The 21,946-nt window shown below is 39.2% G+C and overlaps 6 protein-coding genes across 7 annotated transcripts; 4 read left to right on the forward strand and 2 right to left on the reverse strand.

Annotated features, from left to right (window-relative positions):
• The first annotated feature begins 3,459 nt into the window (after positions 1 to 3,459).
• LOC6618313 (protein terminus) lies at positions 3,460 to 4,934 on the forward strand. The gene has a single exon (XM_002042550.2). It carries the CDS (start codon positions 3,621 to 3,623, stop codon positions 4,902 to 4,904), a length of 1,284 nt encoding a protein of 427 aa, XP_002042586.1. The 5' UTR covers positions 3,460 to 3,620; the 3' UTR covers positions 4,905 to 4,934.
• A 1,842-nt stretch (positions 4,935 to 6,776) lies between these two features.
• On the reverse strand, positions 6,777 to 8,266 carry LOC6618314 (protein terminus). The gene has a single exon (XM_002042551.2). It carries the CDS (start codon positions 8,088 to 8,090, stop codon positions 6,807 to 6,809), a length of 1,284 nt encoding a protein of 427 aa, XP_002042587.2. The 5' UTR covers positions 8,091 to 8,266; the 3' UTR covers positions 6,777 to 6,806.
• Positions 8,267 to 12,727: 4,461 nt separating this feature from the next.
• LOC6618316 (prolyl 4-hydroxylase subunit alpha-1) lies at positions 12,728 to 14,605 on the reverse strand. Of its 2 annotated transcripts, XM_032718128.1 has the most exons (6): positions 14,370 to 14,605; positions 14,027 to 14,317; positions 13,770 to 13,969; positions 13,143 to 13,714; positions 12,936 to 13,083; positions 12,728 to 12,875 (listed from the first exon to the last, which is right to left on the reverse strand). In XM_032718128.1, the coding sequence occupies exons 1-6, from the start codon at positions 14,564 to 14,566 to the stop codon at positions 12,853 to 12,855; spliced, it is 1,431 nt and encodes a 476-aa protein (XP_032574019.1). In that variant the 5' UTR covers positions 14,567 to 14,605; the 3' UTR covers positions 12,728 to 12,852. The 2 variants fall into 2 exon arrangements, with proteins under 2 accessions (XP_032574019.1, XP_032574020.1); XM_032718129.1 differs by lacking the exons at positions 12,728 to 12,875; positions 12,936 to 13,083 and having other exon boundaries at positions 13,177 to 13,247; positions 13,349 to 13,714; positions 14,370 to 14,604.
• Positions 14,606 to 15,888: 1,283 nt separating this feature from the next.
• LOC6618317 (prolyl 4-hydroxylase subunit alpha-1) lies at positions 15,889 to 17,898 on the forward strand. Its single transcript, XM_002042554.2, has 8 exons — positions 15,889 to 16,080; positions 16,132 to 16,437; positions 16,494 to 16,693; positions 16,750 to 16,865; positions 16,921 to 17,346; positions 17,405 to 17,443; positions 17,531 to 17,696; positions 17,765 to 17,898. The coding sequence occupies exons 1-8, from the start codon at positions 15,899 to 15,901 to the stop codon at positions 17,875 to 17,877; spliced, it is 1,548 nt and encodes a 515-aa protein (XP_002042590.2). The 5' UTR covers positions 15,889 to 15,898; the 3' UTR covers positions 17,878 to 17,898.
• Positions 17,899 to 17,923: 25 nt separating this feature from the next.
• LOC6618318 (prolyl 4-hydroxylase subunit alpha-1) lies at positions 17,924 to 19,845 on the forward strand. The gene is given in 6 exon segments (XM_032718130.1): positions 17,924 to 18,148; positions 18,205 to 18,507; positions 18,583 to 18,770; positions 18,834 to 19,450; positions 19,513 to 19,609; positions 19,612 to 19,845. Coding segments are annotated over 6 exon segments (1,605 nt in total). The 5' UTR covers positions 17,924 to 17,945; the 3' UTR covers positions 19,809 to 19,845.
• A 37-nt stretch (positions 19,846 to 19,882) lies between these two features.
• Positions 19,883 to 21,917, forward strand: LOC6618319 (prolyl 4-hydroxylase subunit alpha-2). Its single transcript, XM_002042556.2, is given in 8 exon segments — positions 19,883 to 20,120; positions 20,183 to 20,334; positions 20,476 to 20,626; positions 20,680 to 20,876; positions 20,931 to 21,448; positions 21,568 to 21,718; positions 21,778 to 21,780; positions 21,783 to 21,917. Coding segments are annotated over 8 exon segments (1,443 nt in total). The 5' UTR covers positions 19,883 to 19,911; the 3' UTR covers positions 21,845 to 21,917.
• The last annotated feature ends 29 nt before the right edge of the window (positions 21,918 to 21,946 follow it).

Here is a 21,946-nt window from a genome sequence, read left to right on the forward strand (position 1 = left end):
GAACGACGACGACGCTGTTGACGACTTTTGCCATTGAGACAGCCAAAGTTTTTATGGCAATTTTCATCAGAGCCAGACACTTGAAGTGAGCTCCGTGCATTTTTTTTGTTGGCTGCATGAATATGCTGATTTTAACATAAATTGCAACCGAGTTACACACTTCTTGCCCTCGAATTTCCCCTATAGGCCCGCTCTGAATAAAGTGGAAAAGTTTTCTGGAAAAAAACACGATGTGAAATAAAAATGGGACAACTTAAAATTGGAACTTTTAACTGAGGTTAAGCGCTACAATAATTACTTTTCCAGAACTAGTGAAGTGTTGTTAATCAATGCCTAACTTTGAAATTTTAAGAAAATAAACTTCGGAAATCTAGTGATGGTGCATCCAGCTTAAGAATAGGAATTTACAATGAATAGGGTTACTTAAAATATAGGAAATCCTTTTCTGCACCAAGTTCAAGGGAAGACAAAAGTTTGGAATTCCAAGAATTCCCGCCTTTAAAAATCTTATAAGAGTTTTCCCGCATCAAGTTTCTGTAGAAGTGAATTTACAAAGATGTATTTCTGTGAAATGAATCTTTTAAATACAAGCTACTGTAGATTTCAATGGAAATGTGTTGCAGTTCAGTAAAGTAAGTTATAAAATGAAAGCTATTATTCAATTAAAATATGCCCCAATAGCTAAAATAATTGTAAAGTTGCTTCTGTACATTAAAACTAAACTATTTAAGCTGAAATTTCGTTTCGAAACAAGTAGCTAAAATGAAACTGACCTAAGCAAATATTCACAAATCAAATATTCTAGAAATTTGACTCAACAGTTTATAACTCAATTAGCAAAATTCATGGCATAGCCACACGAATTTGTATCTCCTCCTGTGAAAATGGGTGAAAGTGTTGCGAAGAAAGCAAACTATCAAAAGCTCAATATGTGTGCAGGACACTTGATTCGGATCCTGTCCTTAGTGAGCTCTAAAACGGAGCAGGGCAAGATAAAAAAGATGAGTAAATCTCGCAAAATGTCAACACACTGGCATGGAGATGGCGAAGGAGGAGCAGGAAGACACACGGAATGCACAGATTTCATCCAGCTCAATTTTACAGGATTTGCCAAGTCGCCAGGACCTCAACTTGAGCCCCGCCAGGTATCCTGGCGCATCCATTAGACGACCCTTGTCTGAGCTTTTAAGCAGCGTGCCCAGAAGGCTTTTACTGGACGAGGAGCGAGTATGAAAGCATGAGGATGCACTGGCCAGGCTGCAGGTTGAAATTTGTATGACCCGGATACGCATGGTGTGAGTCCGGGTCGATATATGTATACGGAATAGATGCACAGACGAGTATATGTATGCGGACTCCGTCATTTATCCGATGTGCATCCGGGTGTCCGGTTGATTGCTCGACTGGCGTTTCGCTTTCGGTTTCACACTCTGCAGGGCAAACAACATTTTTACAGTCGGTCTTTGATTTGATTTTGAGTGTTAACCTGATGGATGCGGATGGGTGTCTGCCCCGCTGCGATGGCATCGGTGTCAGTTGAAGTCACCACTCCAGTTGCAACTTTGCGGCCTTTTTTGTTTGCCAGTGGCAATCCATTTGCCATACTTCCTCCAGCCTCACTGCATTTTGGCCACCAACTCAACCGGGTGCAGCAGCCCCCCGTTCTGCATCAGACTTAATTAAGTTTTTGTCCTGACTGCTCTGTGGCACTGTTTACATGCCAGCCAAATGCCCAAGCTGCAAAAATAAACACACAAATAGAAAAATAGGAAAGCAAATACAAGCTGAAAAGCTGACAATGCGCAACAAAGTACTAAAGAGATTTATAGGGTGCTCTTAGAAGTTTCAAAACATCGTATTTCCATAAGAAAACCTTTTGACAACAGTACACCTTTTTTTAATTCCAAAAAACTACTGAACAATGAAATAAATTACTACATAAAAACTAATGATTTTAATAAATTATGGAATTATGTAATTTGTTGTATGAATTTTCAACCCAAACTTTTTTGTTTTCTGTATTCTCTGCTATTTTAATAACATAATTTTGAAAAATACTACATTACTTCTGACCCTATAAACTTTCTATTATGGACTTTCAACCTTAAAATTGTTGTTTTCTGAATTCCCTGGAGTCCAATTTTCATTAAATGCAAACCAGTAGTAGAAGAGCATTGAAAACAAATTAGTTTCAAAGAAAACTAATTGGTATTTACTCAGTGATATTTGAGCAAAATAACTATGAATGCCAATTGTATTTCAATCAAAGACAATGTATTCTATATCTCTCTTTTAAAGTTAATGTAGCTTGCATTGACATTATTGTCTCTTGATTGAAATAAAACAGAGGATTCCATGACTGTCAGCCATTAATATGTCTCTATATATGCATTACAAATTCACTGCAATGAAAGCTAGATAAACGACCAGGGAACAAGTAAAACTCGGTTAAATAATTATTGTACACTGTCCACTTGAAGCACCTTCTAATTGCCATTGTTAATTTGCAAGCGTTTTTCACTGGGAAGCGGCTTTAAAAAGCACTGAGTGCGGAAAACTCTGGGAGGAGGTAACCACACCCGAAACCGAAACCAAAACCTAAGCCACGCCGGACAATGAAGCGTGAAAAGCGGAAACGGAAATTAAGCGACTGCAGTGGAGCCAGAGTCCAGATCCTGTGGATCCAGGACATCGCCGTCGCCATTGTCGCGTCACTTGCCACGAGGTGGCCATTGTCCAGTGTCCTCTTTCTCCACTGGCCATTGTGCACTTGGTTTTACAGCGGGGACAACGGCCACGATGCCATGGCTCAAAACGGTGGCAGTGGGAGGCTCCACCGTACGGTGCGCCCTGCGTTTGACTGCTGCAAATTGCACGCGGTGGCGCCGTTTGTTTACTCTCTCTCTCTGTTGGTTGATCTTTTTGCCTTCGGTCACTTTAGTGAGTTGAAGGGGCTTTTTTCAGAGGCAGCTTTAACTAGTTAAAATTAATGAATAGGGACAAATGCATATATATGTAGAAAGAACTAATTTGAAAGGCACGAAGCTTGACCTATGCCAGTTATTTAAAGTGGGTAAGCTTGACATATTCTTATTCGTATATTTCTTGTGCAATAGGACTGGACACTATATTTCTTTGTAAATAGTTAATAATGACAGCATTTGCAGCATATGTCCCTGCCATAAATGGATTTAATGAACTTGGTGTGTATTATGAGATTTGCTGGAATTGCACATAGATTGCCTGGTTTTGAAATACTGCTGCAATAACGAACAAAATGCGATATTCCCTAATCACTCTATAAACTTCATGAAAGTTCTTAAAGAACCATAAATAGATCAGGTATTAGGTAAATCCCTAAGCAGATGTTATCTACCAGGGATATACCTGCGTCAGGAAAACTCGCAGACTACCTGTTACCTCCTTCTTCAATTTGCATATAAGACAGGTCGACGAAGAGAAGGATATCAGTCAGCAACTGAATCTTGTCATAGACACATCTCAGTGCTTCCGGAGCAATCTAAAATAGTAATCATCTATTTGTGCCTGAAATTAGTCAATCGTGCCTCAGAGCTATATCCACCTTCAGTTTTCGACTCCAAAGTTTCCATATCTCAATCATGTTCGACGAGTTCATCTCCAGCTTCGTTTTTACCAACGAGGAGACCACGCAGACCTTCCACCACCAGTGGTTTTCCCAGGGCCAGTTGCACGAATGCGCCACCTGCTACAGCTCCATCGACGCAGATGAGCCGCCCTCCCAGCATTGGTTGCGAGGAGGAGAAGCATCACAGGGCCTGCAGCTCACCAAACAACAGCAGGCCGTCCTGGACATCATCGAGGCGCGCCGGATCGAGACTTTCTTCTTCTGCGACGAGAGCTCCAAGGACAAGCTGGAACACTTCATGGGCGAGACCTGTGCGAGGGGAATCCCCGAGCTTCTCCGCTGGATGTTCCAGAACAACACCGTGGCCGTGGAGTTCAATCTGGCCTGTTACGTGAACGCCATGGACCAGGTGCTGATCTTCCAGAGCGGCTCGCTGAGGGTGGACCACCACTACGACGTAGATGAATCCGTAGGCGTGGTTTACGAAATGCTGATGCAGAGGATCGAAAACTACCTCAGCTGCAGCAGCGAGTACGGCATGGCAGAGTGCAGCATCACCAGGTTGAAGGTTCAGGTGAAGAGGATTAGGGTGGAGGCGGAGGGCCAATCAGCGGACTCGTCCTTCTTCGCCCTACCCCTGCAGCTTCAGGAGGAGGAGGGGCTGACCGCCACTACCGGCTGCTCTACCAGCGAGTCAGAGCTTGCCAGCCTACGCTCCGCCTACCTGAAGCACTTCCGCGAGTGCAACGGCTACTTCCCGCCCAACATGCGCGTCAATCTCTACGGACTGCAGCAGTGCAAGACCACCAAGGAGCTGTATGTGGTGCCCTACCATATCAGCGAAACCCTCCAGGAGCTGCCCAACAAGAACTTCCTCATACTGAACAATATCATTGGCCAATTCCAGCGCCTCCATGAGCTCTCCACCCCCGTCAATTCCATCGAAAGAGATCAGACCAGCTCGCCGCTAAAGGACCCCCACTGCCGGAGGTGTCGCACCAAGTTCTCGCGGCGCAGCAAACTGCACATCCACCAGAAGCTGCGCTGTGGCCAGGACTTCTCCGTGGACAGCATGCACGCGGACATCGTGGAGATCTACGAGCAGTGCCTTCCCATCTCGAGGAGCGTCTTCCAGCACGCCTGCTACGGCATCACGAAGCCCAAGACCATCATGCGGAAGGGTCAGTTTGTGCCCATCGAGTGCGACTGGCGCAGCGAGAGCTCCGTGAAGGTGCAGCACGGCCCGTGTGTCGTCATCAGCAACGCCCAGCATAGTAGTCCTTGTAAATTTTATTAAATAAACGATAACTTTTAAGCTCCAACTTAATTCTTTCATTTTAACAGAGGGTAAATTGATGAAGATATTCCTAAATATCAGTAGTGGATGTTGCAATAATGGCTAAAAACTTTTAATAATAGGTGGAAATCTAATCCAAAGGTCTCTAATAATAAATAATCCGATTAAGTCGATATGGGAGTTACAGTGGGCGTGTCTCAATTATTTATTATTGATTGCCACCACCTTTTGCGTTGGCGTTAGCAACAAAAGATTCAATAATCTTGAATCTGCATGCTACAATCTGAGGATTTTCGGAATTGACGAATGTACGTTAAATCTAATATACGATAATGTAACTTAACACAGAGGTTTTAACTGAATATTCAATCAGAATTCAAAAGGTTTAAAAATGATTAAATGGAGTGGACGAGAAAGTTTAAAACAATGGCATGGCAAAAATTAATAACATGAATAAACTTTTCAAATATTTGTGGCAAGTTTAATCATAAGCGTTTATAGCTAGCTCATGAGATGGAGTCCTTCATACGGACGGACAAAAGGACATGGCCCAATATATAGTTTATTGGGTCTGAAACGGACCCTTCTACCTGCTCCTTTTGCTTTACAATGATTATAATAAGGTATAATTTTCGAAGATCGCACACTCAAAATATAGTGTACAAATATAAGATATAAATGCCAAAGCACACGACGGAGATAGTGAAGGGTTGGCTGATGTACTTGACTTACAGGCATTACTGAAATACTATGGCAATTAATGGTCATTTTAATCAAGTATGACTGGTTATTGTATTAAAATTACATTTAAGACTGCAATGTCTCTTGAATTTATTTAAAGCTCGCTTAACAGTTTTATATATTATTTTAAAAACTGTAACTTTTAACAATTTGTAAATAATCAAGGAAATACGTTTAAATAAATATTGAATGCAAATTTTATAATTAAATAATATAATATTATATATTAAATTTACAAAATAATATAATATTAGAACTAAAAAATAATAATAATTAAATAATAATATTATAATTAAAGAATAATTAAATTATAACTAATTTCAAGAAGAACTACAACGCTAAGCCCATTTAGAAAGAAGTGCACTATATTGGCTTATTCTAAAAAGTTTAATTATTTGTTTGACCATTTTCAACCGACATCCATAAAAAACACGCCCACAAAAAGGAAAAACCGGCCGAAAAACCTGCCAAACAGCTCACATTGTTTAAAAATGTTTTATTAATTTTTTATTAAATTTTGTATTATATTTGTCCAATTTCTCAAAACATTTTTTGAAAGTCTTCCTCAGAAACCCTCTGGCTAACTTACTCGACTATAGCAGTTCCTATTGTTTCAACATCTGGCACACCACTCTGATATCAAAGGCATTCTATTCTAATGCTAATTCTAATGCCTTTGTCGGTATGCTATTGTGAAACGAATTTTATTAAGGTATTCTGGTACCAGATTTGGGGTCACGATTCTGGAAAGTGTGTGCGATTTTTATGAAGTTTGCGGGCGGTTCATAACTCTTTCGAATGGGGTTGAATTTGTACTCGAATAGAGGACTAAGCATGAATTTATTCGAATCAAAAGAAATGCCCTTTACTCAGCTAATGCAAGTGCAGAAGAGAGTGCCAAAAGCCAAATTTAAAAGCAGGGGAATTCTGATACTCGTTATTTAGCAACATGCATTAAAATATATAGTTAGTAAGCCCTTAAATGGTTTAGGCTTACAGTTCTTACAGTTCCGGATATCTTGACATACGGAGACATTTTAACGATAAGCAAGTATCGTCGATGAAAACTGGACTAACAGGTATACAAATATTGGTAATTCATTTAACGATTAGTGAATAAAAACAGAAATATTAAGTTGGAGCTTAAAAGTTATCGTTTATTTAATAAAATTTACAGGGACTACTATGCTGGGCGTTGCTGATGACGACACACGGGCCGTGCTGCACCTTCACGGAGCTCTCGCTGCGCCAGTCGCACTCGATGGGCACAAACTGACCCTTCCGCATGATGGTCTTGGGCTTCGTGATGCCGTAGCAGGCGTGCTGGAAGACGCTCCTCGAGATGGGAAGGCACTGCTCGTAGATCTCCACGATGTCCGCGTGCATGCTGTCCACGGAGAAGTCCTGGCCACAGCGCAGCTTCTGGTGGATGTGCAGTTTGCTGCGCCGCGAGAACTTGGTGCGACACCTCCGGCAGTGGAGGTCCTTTAGCGGCGAGCTGGTCTGATCTCTTTCGATGGAATTGACGGGGGTGGAGAGCTCATGGAGGCGCTGGAATTGGCCCATGATATTGTTCAGGATGAGGAAGTTCTTGTTGGGCAGCTGCTGGAGGGTTTCGCTGATATGGTAGGGCACCACATACAGCTCCTTGGTGGTCTTGCACTGCTGCAGTCCGTAGAGATTGACGCGCATGTTGGGCGGGAAGTAGCCGTTGCACTCGCGGAAGTGCTTCAGGTAGGCGGAGCGTAGGCTGGCAAGCTCTGACTCGTTGGTGGAGCAGCCGGTAGTGGCGGTCAGCCCCTCCTCCTCCTGAAGCTGCAGGGGTAGGGCGAAGAAGGACGAGTCCGCTGATTGGCCCTCCGCCTCCACCCTAATCCTCTTCACCTGAACCTTCAACCTGGTGATGCTGCACTCTGCCATGCCGTACTCGCTGCTGCAGCTGAGGTAGTTTTCGATCCTCTGCATCAGCATCTCGTAAACCACGCCTACGGATTCATCTACGTCGTAGTGGTGGTCCACCCTCAGCGAGCCGCTCTGGAAGATCAGCACCTGGTCCATGGCGTTCACGTAACAGGCCAGATTGAACTCCACGGCCACGGTGTTGTTCTGGAACATCCAGCGGAGAAGCTCGGGGATTCCCCTCGCACAGGTCTCGCCCATGAAGTGTTCCAGCTTGTCCTTGGAGCTCTCGTCGCAGAAGAAGAAAGTCTCGATCCGGCGCGCCTCGATGATGTCCAGGACGGCCTGCTGTTGTTTGGTGAGCTGCAGGCGCTGTGATGCTTCTCCTCCTCGCAGCCAATGTTGGGAGGGCGGCTCATCTGCGTCGATGGAGCTGTAGCAGGTGGCGCATTCGTGCAACTGGCCCTGGGAAAACCACTGGTGGTGGAAGGTCTGCGTGGTCTCCTCGTTGGTAAAAACGAAGCTGGAGATGAACTCGTCGAACATGATAGAGATATGGAAACTTTGGAGTCGAAAACTGAAGGTGGATATAGCTCTGAGGCACGATTGACCAATTTCAGGCACAAATAGATTATTACTATTTTAGATTGCTCCGGAAGCACTGAGATGTGTCTATGACAAGATTCAGTTGCTGACTGATATCCTTCTCTTCGTTGACCTGGCTTATATGCAAACTAGTACTACAGGGTAACAGGTAGACAGTGCAGGTACTTATATCCTTTGGTGTGACAACATCTGCATGTGGATTTTCCCTTTACCTAATCCGTCATATAATTATGAGCATTTAAGTTGTGCTTATAATTGAGTATAACAGCAGTTGCGCGGTCATAAAGTTTTATTAGGTATAATGTATAATCTGTTTTAAAATGATTGTTTTCCAGGCAGATACCTTACCAATAATCTTAAATAGAGAGGAGATAGGTCTCACCTGCATAGTCAGATGCTAACATTCTGAAACAAAATTATAAGATTATCATAGAGTGAGAAAACTTTTTCTCGAATTACTAACACATCGCACCGCAAGCCACTTATTGCGGTTTTATTCGCAAAGAGACAAAAAAAAAGTATCCAGATAGATGGATTAATCAAAAACCTGATGAAATAACTTTCTAAGTAGCAAACGGGTTGAATGGGAGTGAAATTGAAGAAAATATTTCTTTAAAGGGGTTTTAGGGAATAATTGTTAATTAGATGTTTACGCTAAATAATTTTAAATATAATATAAATGTAGAGGCATGGGACATAATATAACCCGACAAAATGTATTCCTGGATTAGGCAGACAATAGCTGACAGTTAAAAAGCAACTTTTAGTAAATCCTTGAAAGTAGAAAGTTTGGTAAAGACAAAGAATTTAAAATCTTAAAGAAGCGTTGCAGGACAACATTTACTATATCAGCTAAGCAACAGAATACATTTCCCCAAGGGCCAAACTCAAGTGTCACAACACGTAAGTCAACACGTGAAAATTGGATTATTAGAACGGCGCGTGAGTACACAGGACACAATGCCAGACGAGGGATCCTGCAAATTCGTCTGCAAGTACTTCAGGACGACGACCGATGTCGATTGGATAACCAACGAGGCACAAAACAAGCGTTCTAGGAATGCGGTGCCATTTGAAATTCAGCACGGAGCCAGAAGTCCAGGACTCCCAGGATAGGAATGCGTTTCAAGGGGCATCCATAATTCACTATAGGCTGAATGGTACCTTTTTGTGGCCAAAAAGCCACTTTTCCAAAGTCCGTAATACTAAGTTTTTATTACGCCATTATGTTAGTATAAGATTCGACTTTAGTGTTGCGTACCAGAAATTTAAAAAAATCCCGCCCGGTTAAGATATCAGCAGTTTAAAACAAATAAATAAAAATAAACAAAGAAACGTTTTTAATAAACCAGTGATTATATGTTTGTGATTATGAATTGTTGAATTTCTTGTGGCTGTCCCTGTAGTTGAGTGTTGTAAATTTGCTCTTTTGGGTGTATTAGCTGAAACAATAACTAATGTTTAACTAGAGATTTAAACATGAACTTCACCTAACTTCACTATAATATATATACAGTGTTGTATATAATCTTAAACTGCACTTTTGCACTTCCCGTAATCGGTCCCGTACTCGATCCGGCTCTCTTTCCCGCTGTCTGTCCTGCTCTCTGTCAATTAGACTCATTACAAAGTTTATGTTTTTGGGTTCATATTAACCGAGTTGTAAGGGCAAAAAACGCCCAACCAACTTGCGACCAGACATTGGTCATTGTTTTGATAGCCCAGACGGCAATCGGCAGGACAGCAAGTGCATGATATGGTCGGTCACGCAGAACTAAAGCTTTAAAGCCATTTCTCACAACGCCTAGACAGTCGGATTGCAAATCGATTCCATTTTGGCTATAAATTACAAAATTAAATGACATGGCGTCCCTCGTCAAAATCGCCGGCCAAACCTACGTATATAAATCATACGCAATTTACGCGGGGCCATTTTTTGCACTTTGTGTGGGACTCATTATAGCCGTCACGCCCCAATCACAAAGCCTTGTAATAATAATTCAGATACGGCGGCACATTAGTTCCGCCATTCTGAGCAGCCATTATACAATAAACGATGGACCAACAGGTTGTGACAAGTGGATTTGGTCGAGACCGGAGGCTAGTACACTTCATAAATGTCGACGAAACGTCGCACCTGGAAAAAATGTACACTATTTATTTCAGCCGTGGTAATAATATGTTGAATTTAATGGTGAAATCACTGACAAGGGCGCAGAAAAGTATGATTTAATAAACCAACGCAATTTTAAAGGATTCATTCGTGATCAAACATCAAACTGCTGTTTATTTTCTTAGTTGTAGCTCGGTTATTATTTCCAGTGCACGACAGATTGATTGATAGTGCAGTGGAGGAAGGAGAATGGCGGCCTACTCCGAATCGGAAGACATGAGCCCATAAAACGTTTTTGGCAAAATGTTCATCAAGTAGCCATACAATAAATAATAGAACAGTCAGATACATTTGACGTGGAACCATAAAAATACAGCTACCCCACAAGAGCTCCCTCAAAGAAGACAACACCAGCTCATTCAAATTGTTGCCATGTGCACATAAGGAGCAGACAAGGGATATAAAGTAAATGAAGCGCCTCGCAAAATGCAGACTCCAGATGAGTAGTGGCACCTCCCAGACGATGGGGCGAGTATTTCATTCTATTTCCATTTTCACATACTCGTTTCTCAGTTGCCATTCAAAGGCGAAGGCACATCCACAGTTGAAATCGAAATCAATTGTTATACACAATGAAAACTGTTTTCCTACACAATAAATGCTTACCGCACACTTTGGGATATTGTGCACTCGAAAAATAGTCTAAAGATTGTAAATACATTTGGGACAAGTGTTTTAAATGTATAAGGTAATATTTAAGATAATATAACAAGCTGACTTTCGTGAGTAACGCTACCATTATACCAAACACTTTCTTAAATTTGCCTTTAATTCAGCTATTTTTAAAAAGTAGCAGTAATACTTCTCAGTGCTAATGCCAAACGCAAAGGAATTTCGAGCAGCTCCAGCTTTAATATAAAAATAATCATTTAAGCAAGGAGCCAGGTCCCAATCTTCCAGGTTCTTCTGCCTGAGAGCGAAGGAACAATGGACTGTCGGAGTATGGGAATCGTATGTGAATCGCATGAATGACAGAGAAGATAAGGTTTAACATCAATCGCGACTTGGCAGACTTGGCAGTGCTTAACCTTGAAATGCTCGAATTCAAATGGTTATTTTGTCTGGTTTGCAGTGGGTGTAAGTCAGGACAATTGTTTGGGATTTCGTGTTTCAATAAGTTCTCAGCTCCTCATTGATTTAAATTAAGAGACTAAATTCAACGTTTGCCGTGTAAGCTGCTTAAAAATTACATATATGTTTGTACAAAAAAGAAAAGCGATTTTTTATTTCAACGTTCTGCTAGCGCAAAAACCTAAAAGGATTTCAGGTGCCTACTGTATCATAGTCAATTTTAATACAACAGCTTCTGGTTGCAATACGGTAAGCTTTTTCATTTTTCACAATAGCCAAATGGACAATAAGTCCAGCCAACCACGGGAATCCCTCAGCTTCATTTTCATGAATACAGATTGCGTGCAGTGGCGCAGATCCACGGATGAAATAGAGTAAGCCATCCATGCCAATGTATAAATTTTAATACACGTATGAATGAAAATTTCGAATTCAAATCCAAATGACGCGGCACACAACATGCCAGGCAATCAAGAGGCAACGATAGAAAATAATTTTTGGCAGGCCTTAGATGTGATTAAGCTTGGTATTACAACATACGAATGTGAGTACATAAGAAGGGATATCCTGAAAACAAGACAGCAGACAAATGCCAAATTGACGACTCGTCAAATGGATGTTATTAGCATAAATTGCTTTTTAATGCCAAAGATTGTTCGGCAAAAGCATTTTAATCCGCATACGATTATCACATGCTTGTACATTTGATTTTCCACGGTCTGGCGCAGTCATACTTCAGCTCATCTCGACGCAGACAGGACCCGTAAGTGATTTGTTTACTCAAGGGGAATTGATTGCAATGAAAATCGTGTCAGACAAAGACAAAGGCAGCCAGCTGCGGCCCGACAATCCGAATCCGAATGAGAATCAGCTCCAAAAGCTCCGACCCACGCGGAGGTCGTATAAATCCATCCATTCATTGGACACACTGCCAGTCGCACAAGAATACAAGTGTAAATTTGCCATTTTTATGGTTTAAGTGTCACGTCATTATAATTCAGTCGAACAAATATGCCACTCGAGCCATTCGAATTGTTTATGGTAGACACATTAAAAGTTGGCCCCAGTACGGCAGCACCACATGTTTGCTTTAGAAATATATCACCCGAAAGGCAATCAAGATGGAATCACATAGAAGGCACATAACGATCCCAAAAATAAAATGAATAAATATATGAATCTTACACACACTCTTTACAAAATAAGTTATACCTATTCGTTTATCCATCAGTATATGCTTTTAACATAATAATATTGTATTCTTAATTAACATTTACTTTATAAAATAGAAAAATATATTTTCAAAATCGTAAAGTTTAGGTTTTCGTTAGATGCAATTCACATCAATATAAAATACATCTCGCAGACTTTCGCAATAACTCAGAATGTGTCAAGTGCTTAACTTGAAATAAATGGAAAATCGCATTTCAAGAGTACATAAATTATGAAGTACAAGCGTCAGTTTAACACTTTGTTAGCCACTAAAAGAAAAAGATAAAAATGCGTTGTGAATATAATAAATTTATTCCATGCACACTTACCCCACATATTTCCCTTTAGAATTGGACACTGATGATAAATAACACTATTTTTCAGATTTTCCCAAAATAACATTGAACCCTTTCGAGGTCTGACTTTTAAATGGCGAGAAGGGAAAACTATTTCTCCGCCCTTTCCAGCATTTTCCAACTAAGTATTAAAAAAAAAGAATTAAATATTTATTATAAACTGCCAATAAATATACTTACAAATATAAAAGCATTTGCTTTGTTGTGGATCTTGGGCTTTGCAGTGTCTTCGGGATTGTAGTTTCCAGCAATACCATAATTAATGACTTCTAGCATTTGATTACCCTTCGATGGAAACCCAGTAATATCAAGAATTAACTCATTTACTTTGCGTACAACATCATGTGAAGAACTGGAAAGATTTCCGATTTTGCAACTGCAATTACCTGATAAATGTTTGACTCTTTGCAGTTTTGGTCTGGACGCATTCTTTAGAACTTCTATATCCTTTTGACCAAGGAATCCGTAAAAAATACTTATATGGGGTTTCATGGACAACTCCTCCATTTTTAAGGGTGCCAGTTTAAGGAATTGTGTCCAATCCACATAGCGACACACAAGCACTCCTGATTTCCTCCTATAGCGTTTTGAGCATATTTCTTTCTGGAGCTGGAACACTTTCTTTGGTTTTGTGAGTTTGATTGGATTCGATTGCAAATGTTTCAGCTTTGGCAGTTGTGTCAGCATATAAGTGTGATTGGGATTGATTGAAAGCAGCTCATTCGCATACTTTTTAGCTTCCAGATAGCGACCTATAAATATATGTTATAATATTAAAACATTTTTGTTTTTAACGACGAATATTACCAAGTCCCTTGTTGGCCTCTACTAGGGATTCCAAAAGGTTCGGGTAGTTCCAAAGTTTAATTTTGAGAACTTCAGGACTGAGATTATCATCGTAATGATAAAGAGCCAATTCCAACCAATTCTCCGATTGATTGTAATCTTTTAGGAATAGATACATCAGACCGAGCATTAGGCACTCATCAGCACTCCAATTTTTGATGCTGCAGATATTTAAAATAATGTATTCTTCCGTGTATGTGCATGATAGTAGAGCTTACTTCCTATCTTTGGCATCTATAAAGCCTTCAGTCATGGCATAGGAGTCCAAATTGTAAACCGTTTGAAGTCTATGCATAGCACCCATGGATTCTTCGAAGTCCACAGATGTTGGTTGCTGTGTTAATAACTTCTGAGAGACCGCAATCTGCTCAAGACCTAGATCTTTCTTTAATAGTCTGAAATACTGGGGCCAATCATTGTGAAGGTGCCTCAGAACCTTATATCCATAAATTAAATTACGCGTTGAGGTTTTAGTCGATTTCAAGAGTTCTTCTGATTGCTTTATGGCTCTGTAATGCATTATAATTAGATATTTATGCTTTATTCAATTTCTAAACATACCGTCTAATTTTCTGTAAGTGCTTCTTTAAAACTTTTTTATAGCTCTGGAGATTGTTGACATGTGTTTCTTTCAGTTTTAGCAATGACAACTGCGACTCCGAGGATATTGCAAAATCATAAGATTCGGTAGCGGACAAGGGTTCTCCCTTAACTAGAAAACCAAAGCAGGCAGTTACAACTACAAAAAGAAACAGCATTCTAACCAAGACATTAACTTGTTTATACTGAATATTGCTGGCACAAAGCATATCGTTTATATTTTGTCTAATTAGACTTAATTTGCAATGCATCATGGTTTAAAAAGATGCAAGTATACAATACTTACTTCTTAAAAATGTTGTATATATAGATTTTAAATATAATGGTAAAAATACAAAATTCTTCATAAATGATATTAAGAAAATCATAATAAGAGTATAGAACTAAAATATTTTATTAAAATTTGTGATTAAAATGATAATAAAACGATAATTGATAACATATTGTTTCACACCTTTTTTAGATCTAGAAATGGAAAAGGCATTTCACGTCGCTTAGATGAAAGAAATTAATTAGCAACAGTATCTACCTTTTCTTACGATTTTCGAACTCCAAAAGTCGCTATCCAGTTTGTGTGAAGAGTCTATGTACTCATAGTCATAGTCACCAATGCCATAGTACCTAATGTGCAGCTCTTCAGACTAAAAGACACTTAGACCTATAACACTCATTATCCGTTAATTATTTCCCTAATTATCCCCCATCCGTATTATGAGCCAATCAATTTGTCTTGCAGGTGGAAAGGTGGGAGAAGCATTAAATTTCTTTTTCTAAGTATGCGCAAAACTTGCTGCCTTTAGAATTAATTAATTTGGATGAGATTGTGAAACATTCTAATAGGCAGATTCAGGCTCAATACCTCCACTTTCACTGGAACTGTTATAGAAATTTCGAGGAGAATAGAAGATCGCATTGCATTGCCATGCTACTTGCAAGCTTTAATAGATATTTGTTTGCTTTCACTCTTTTGAGTATTTTTGCTTTTGAACTCAAGTTTATCTGGTTTTAATATCTGGATTTTCGCCAATAATGTGAGATTAGGCCCAATCAATGCTTTCTCAGCATATCATCAAGTTTTCATTAGCAAAGATATCAAGCAGCTAAGAATAATTATCGTTCTAGTATTGTTCAAGTGTCAATTGAAGTCTCATCCAAATGCAATAAATACATTTTAACAGATATTAGTAAATATGGTTTATATAGCTTTTCTCTTGTATTAAGGCCATAAATTAACTGCAGATGATAACGCCTTATTACAACCATTTTAGGTAGCAATATATAAAATTTCGTAAATAGAAAATATTGTATATTATACAATTGTATTTGTATATTGTAGTGTATTGTATATTGTAGTGTATGCAACTTACAAAGTATATGTAATAAAACTTCCCTGACAAATGCATTTGTTATACCTTGACACACCATTTATTTGCTATTTATGAACGGAAATAGGTAAGTCAGTAATTATTATACTCCCAACTTAAATAGACATGCTTATGATCCTATCAATCTGCCTAATTTCACTTAGTCTTCCAATAGGACTTTGTGAAATTACAAATTCTGCAATGTCTATAGCTGGAATGAAAGAGCTTGTGGACTTGGAGGGTTTTTTCATTAGCGAGATGGAGAGCTATACTGCAGCCCTAAAGAATAAAATCGATATGATGGAGAGGTGAAGGGATAAGCTGTAAAAATATTTTATTTCAGTGTATCCAACTTTCAGTTTGCTGCAAGAAGTGCAATCCAAACGAGAGATTTCCCGGAGGAACCCAGAAGAGTTTGTTGCTCATCCTCTCAACGCATTTTCCCTCATACGACGGCTGCACGAGGATTGGACCCAAGCCGAGCTATTGATGTTGAATCACGTTGGCTTGGAACACCTTCAAGCTATTGAAACTGGCTTGGACGAAGCCCAGCCAACCGATGATGATCTTGACGATGCCATCGCTGGAATCATCGCACTGCAACAATTCTACAATCTACAGCCAAGTGACATAGCAAATGGATTACTAATGGGAAAGCAATACAAGTGAGTAATAAGTTTATCAGGATCTTATCAGGTTGAATACAAGCTCTTGTTTACAGTACCAGCTTGACCACACTTAACTGTCAGGCTTTGGCCAACGCGTGTATGAATTTTAATTACGATAAATATGCCTTGAATTGGTATAAAGCTGCTGTAGAACACTACAATGACGATCGAGATGGGCAGGTCTACAGGGAAGTATTTGATTTTAGGCTGCCTGATTTATACATAAATTACACCTCAGCTTTGGTAACTAAAGGTAGGTTAGTTGTGTGGCACCAACCATTTACAAGATAAATGATTAGCCCTAAAAAGGTTTTCGCAAAGCCGCATGGAAAGTCCTCCAGGACGTCGCTGATTTAGACGCTACACTCTGGTTGCTTCGCAAAGATATTTATGAAGTAGGAAAAATCGATGTTCCTGATCCTACGGTAAGTTGTAATTTTGTGTAAATATTGAGGAAACTTCATGTTCTTCTATGGTTAGTTTGTCACATCACCATGGTTCGATGTTACTGGTTGTCTAAGTGTTTGGCAGACCAGCCAACATCTCAGCTGTCACTACGAACAGAACACGTCTGAATTCCTTAGGATTGCTCCTCTTAAGGTGGAAACGCTTAGTTTAAAGCCGCATATTGTTTTATATCATGATGTCATCTATGAGAGCGAGATCTCAAAAATCAAAAATATTTCACTGCCTTCACTAAAGAGTCCTTTGCGAATTATCGATGCTGTTGACTATAACCTAAAGCTTGCTCAAATTCGCGAGGATCCCCAGAGCCCTCTAAGCCTGCGAATTAAGGATATGACAGGAGAGGACGTGAAAGAGGACACGGATTTTCAAATAGATAACTACGGTATCTGCGGGTTTAGAAATTTCCACACTGACAATATAGAAATACAGGATCAAACGGTATGCTGTATAGAAAAAACACGAATGAATTGATGATAAAATAATTCTTATATTTCAGGCGGAACTGGGCGATCGCTTAACGAGCATATTGTTTTTTGTAAGTAAAACGATAATTCATTATGTTAAGATAATATAGAATGACACATTTAATGAATTGATATTTTTTGCAACCCTAAAATTTTAGATGAACGATGTGGTTCAAGGTGGTGCCTTCGCTTTTCCAAACCTAAATCTCACAATTTGGCCCCAAAAGGGCAGCGCTTTGGTTTGGAGAAACCTGGATCATAGAATGCAGCCTAACAAAGATCTTTTGCACGTATCATGTCCTGTGGTAGTGGGCTCAAAATGGAGTGAGTTGGAAAAGAGCTTTTAATCAAAAATTAACATTTTTAAACTAATAAATAAATATTCTTTGCAGCCCTCATGAAATGGTTACACGAAAGACCTCAAATGTTCTCCAGACCTTGTACAACAGGGAGGAAATTTAAATCGCATGACGAAAGCATGAAATTAAAAGCGTTAAATAAATAATTTGTATGACCTAATCTGTGTTGTCTTGGTGTGATCCCTTTTACAATATTTTTAAAAGCTGCTAGAGAATGTTGAATGTTGTGAGAGCCGCTGTTCTGCTTATTCTAGTTCAATCAATTAATTCTACGGATCCTAATGATTTATTTAATAGAAAATACTACAGCTCCTCAGTTTTGGGACTAGTTAAACTCTTAAAGATGGAGCAAGCGTTTATGGAGAATTTTTCGATGTATGCCAACATCTTGCAGGAGAAAGTGGACAACCTAAATATGTGAGTTGAACTTTCACCAGTAATTACACATTTCCTGCACTCATAACATGTTTCAGTTTCCTAGATGCCCTGAAGCGGCCCAATCACATAACCCACAATGAAAGGGAGAAGTTCGTTTCCAATCCGTTAAATGCTTTTGGACTCATCAGAAGACTAAATCAGGATTGGCCAAAATTGCAAAACTACACCCAAAAGCCTTTGGGCCTTGTACAACTCACTGCGATGCAGGATATCGTGAGTGCAGCCCCTGAATCCTTCGATATGAATGAAAAACTGAAAGCGATGCACCGCATAGAGACAACCTATGATCTCCAACCAAAGGACATAGCAAAAGGTCTTCTTCAAAGTACAGAATTTATGTAAGTTCGAAAACAAGCACTACTAACTGTAATCATTATATTTGAAATATATTTGTACACTTTACTGGTAACTAGATATAAACTTTCATTTCGGGACTGTTTGTCTTTGGCTCACCATAAATTTGAAATCGGCGAGTTTAAACGATCACTTTTGTGGTTTCGGGAAGCATTAAAGTTAAACGCAGATGGTAGTTTGGAGATTATGAATATATTACAGGAAATTGAATTGAAAGGCTTTGCAACAGCCGTAGCCAAACGAGTAAGTAAATTATATTAAATTAATGCAAAACTAATGGCGTGTTATCTTAATCATGTTTTCCTCCCAGGTATTTATTTGTCCAATCAAGCACTGACTAATGAGACCATTGATAACATGGTCAATACCCAATTACAAGATGCCAAACAAATGGATTTGGAACAACTGATCAGTTCAGAACTAAAGCAATGGATTAATGATGACTCCACAACACCTCCCACTGGCCATAATCTTGGATGTCAAGGACTCTTTCCCAAGAAATCCAACCTCGTCTGCCGTTACAACTCGAGTACAAACGCTTTTCTACAACTAGCACCCTTGAAAATGGAGGAAGTAAGCCGGGATCCTTACATTGTGATGTTCCACGAAGTGGTTAGCGATAAAGAAATTGAAGAAATGAAAGGAGAGATTACGGAAATGGAGAATGGGTGAACTAGCTTGGGAGATAATAAGGAGATTGTTTCCCGCGTCTATTGGATAAGGAAGGAATCTTCGTTCAGTAAGCGAATCAATCAACGCATTTCCGACATGACGGGCTTCAAACTGGAAGAGTTTCCTGCCATACAATCGGCCAATTTTGGAGTGGGTGGGTACTTCAAGCCACATTACGACTATTATACAGATCGTTTAAAAGAGGTGGATGTGAACAACACTCTGGGAGATCGAATTGGCAGTATTATATTTTATGTAAGTATTGTAATTGTTTCTCCAAAATTTGACAATTTCGATTGTTTTTTTTTTTTTGGCAGGCTGGAGAAGTTTCACAGGGTGGACAAACCGTATTTCCCGACTCAAAGGTGATGGTGGAGCCGAAAAAAGGTAATGCGTTACTTTGGTTCAATGCTTTCATTCATCGCCAGATCCACGAACCCTGCACTCCGTGTGTCCAGTTATAGTGGGTTCCCGATGGAGTGACTATTATGAGAAAAAGTTGTACAGCTCCAGACATAACTACGAGTATATACTTTCAGCAATAACCAAGTGGTTACACTACGCCCCCCAATTGTTTGTGAAGCCCTGCAGCCCAAGAGTTCATAAGGAATGACGTGTTCCCTAACGATAAAAGTATACATAAATGTATTAGCTTCGGTATACCCTTGTCGTATTTAATTTACTTAGTTATCTGATAAATACAGAAGTCAGTCAAAATGAAAAGCTTCTGGAGTTTGTTCATGTTTCTCCTTTTTTGGAGTCCAATTATGGGGGATAACTCCGGTGAATTCATAAACGTCGAAAATAATAGTGTGGATAGTTCAATCGCGGGACTTTTAAAACTTTTAAAAATTGAGGAAATATTCATAACGAATATTAAGGCATATACCAATAAATTGGACGAAAAAGTTAAAAATCTCCAAGCGTAAGGCAGTTTACAAGTTTTAATAAACGATTTACAAGTTTTTAATCCAGATGTTCCCACAGTTATATCGACTCGGTTGACTACGAACTCCAACAAAGTTTTGAAGATCGAGAGAAATATGTCGGTAATCCCATTAATGCATTTAGTCTAGTGAGACGGACACATCAAGATCTACCAAAATGGCACAACTATTCACAGCAGATCGTAGGAATCGGTAAGAGGGTTTTGTAACAATTTTAAAGAATTTATTAAATTTTCATATTTAATTAACATTGGTATTTACAAAAGCATTAGCTTGATCGCTTTATATTGCTCAAAATACTGTACTCAAATAATAATTCAATTTTTATTTTAGAGGAACTGTTTGCCTTGGAAGAAATTATAGATAAGGTACCGAATAACAAGGATATGGAATATTCCCTGGGAAAAATGCACCGACTTGAACAGATTTACGATTTGGAAGCCATTGAGTTGGCAAGAGGTCGTATTCAGGGCAAGCAATATTAGTATATAAAACATTTGTTTTTGTTATTATCAATTTAATACGATTACTTTTTAGCTTTCGGCCTTCTATTCGGGATTGCGTTGCTTTGGGCGAGCACAAATTTAAAAGGGAGGACTACCAACGGGCTTCTATGTGGTTTCGCGTGGCCATCAAACATGAGCCCGAAAGAAATGCCGAGATTATTAACAGCATTCTTGGAGATCCCAAGGTTAATTTGTATACTCTGTACGCCAAATCAATGCTCATATTCGGTAAGTATGATGAACCAATAAGGCCTATCTTATCATTCCCTTACAAACATATAGGCATGACCAAGTCAAATCCTTCGATGACATTCGCAGAAGCTAAAAAAATATCTTACGAAGCTCTGAGTAAGGCGAGCCTAGCAGATGTAAAATCTCTTTTAAATGAGTTGCTAAGTCAAGCTGACGATGAAATTGTTTACGAAATGAATGTTAACAAGACTAAACCCTCAGACTACGAAATTGGATGTCGTGGCCAGTTTCTTAGGCGTAGGAATCATGTTTGCACCTATAATTTCACCATAACAGAATTCTTGAGACTAGCTCCCCTAAAACAAGAAGTTTTAAATTTGGATCCTTACATTGTCATATACCACAATATTCTGAATGACGATGAGATCGATAAGCTCAAACAGCACTCGAATGATAATACCGCAGAGGTTGTCAATCCTATTGAAAAACGCATAAACGAATTGACACGACTTAGTTTTCTAAATTCAGATCAACTTATAGTATCCAAAAACGGTCCAGGAACGCAAAAACATATAAAAGAATATTCAAAAGGAACATTGCTATTTTTTGTAAGTACATTTAGTTTAGCAAAATACATATACATAAGTTTGCTTCCGGTTTTATCACTGAAACTATCCTATTAATAGCACCTGTACTATTTATCCAAAAAATATTTGCTTTCAAACAGCTTAACAATGTGGAGCTCGGTGGTGCGACGGTTTTTCCAAAGTTGAAAATATCCGTCTTTCCTCAAAAGGGCAGCTGTCTCATTTGGTATAATACACCTGATCCCCGCAGTGATCCTTTGGAATGCCCAGTACTACAAGGAAATAAATGGGGTACCTGAAAAAATGGAAATCTAATGAAATAGATTTGATTGATCTAGATTTCTTTTTAGTTATCACCAAAAAGGTGCATACAATGGACGACCTATGCAGTACAAGAACGCAAAGAGTAACCAATAGTTTTAAATAATTTTAGACCTAACTTTAAATAGCACTTTATATTTGTAAAATAAAAGAACTTGGCAATAAAAAATCAAATATCTCGATATATAACGATAGCTA

The sequence above is a fragment of the Drosophila sechellia genome, chromosome 3L, assembly GCF_004382195.2.
Source record: "Drosophila sechellia strain sech25 chromosome 3L, ASM438219v1, whole genome shotgun sequence".
NCBI lineage: Eukaryota > Metazoa > Arthropoda > Insecta > Diptera > Drosophilidae > Drosophila > Drosophila sechellia.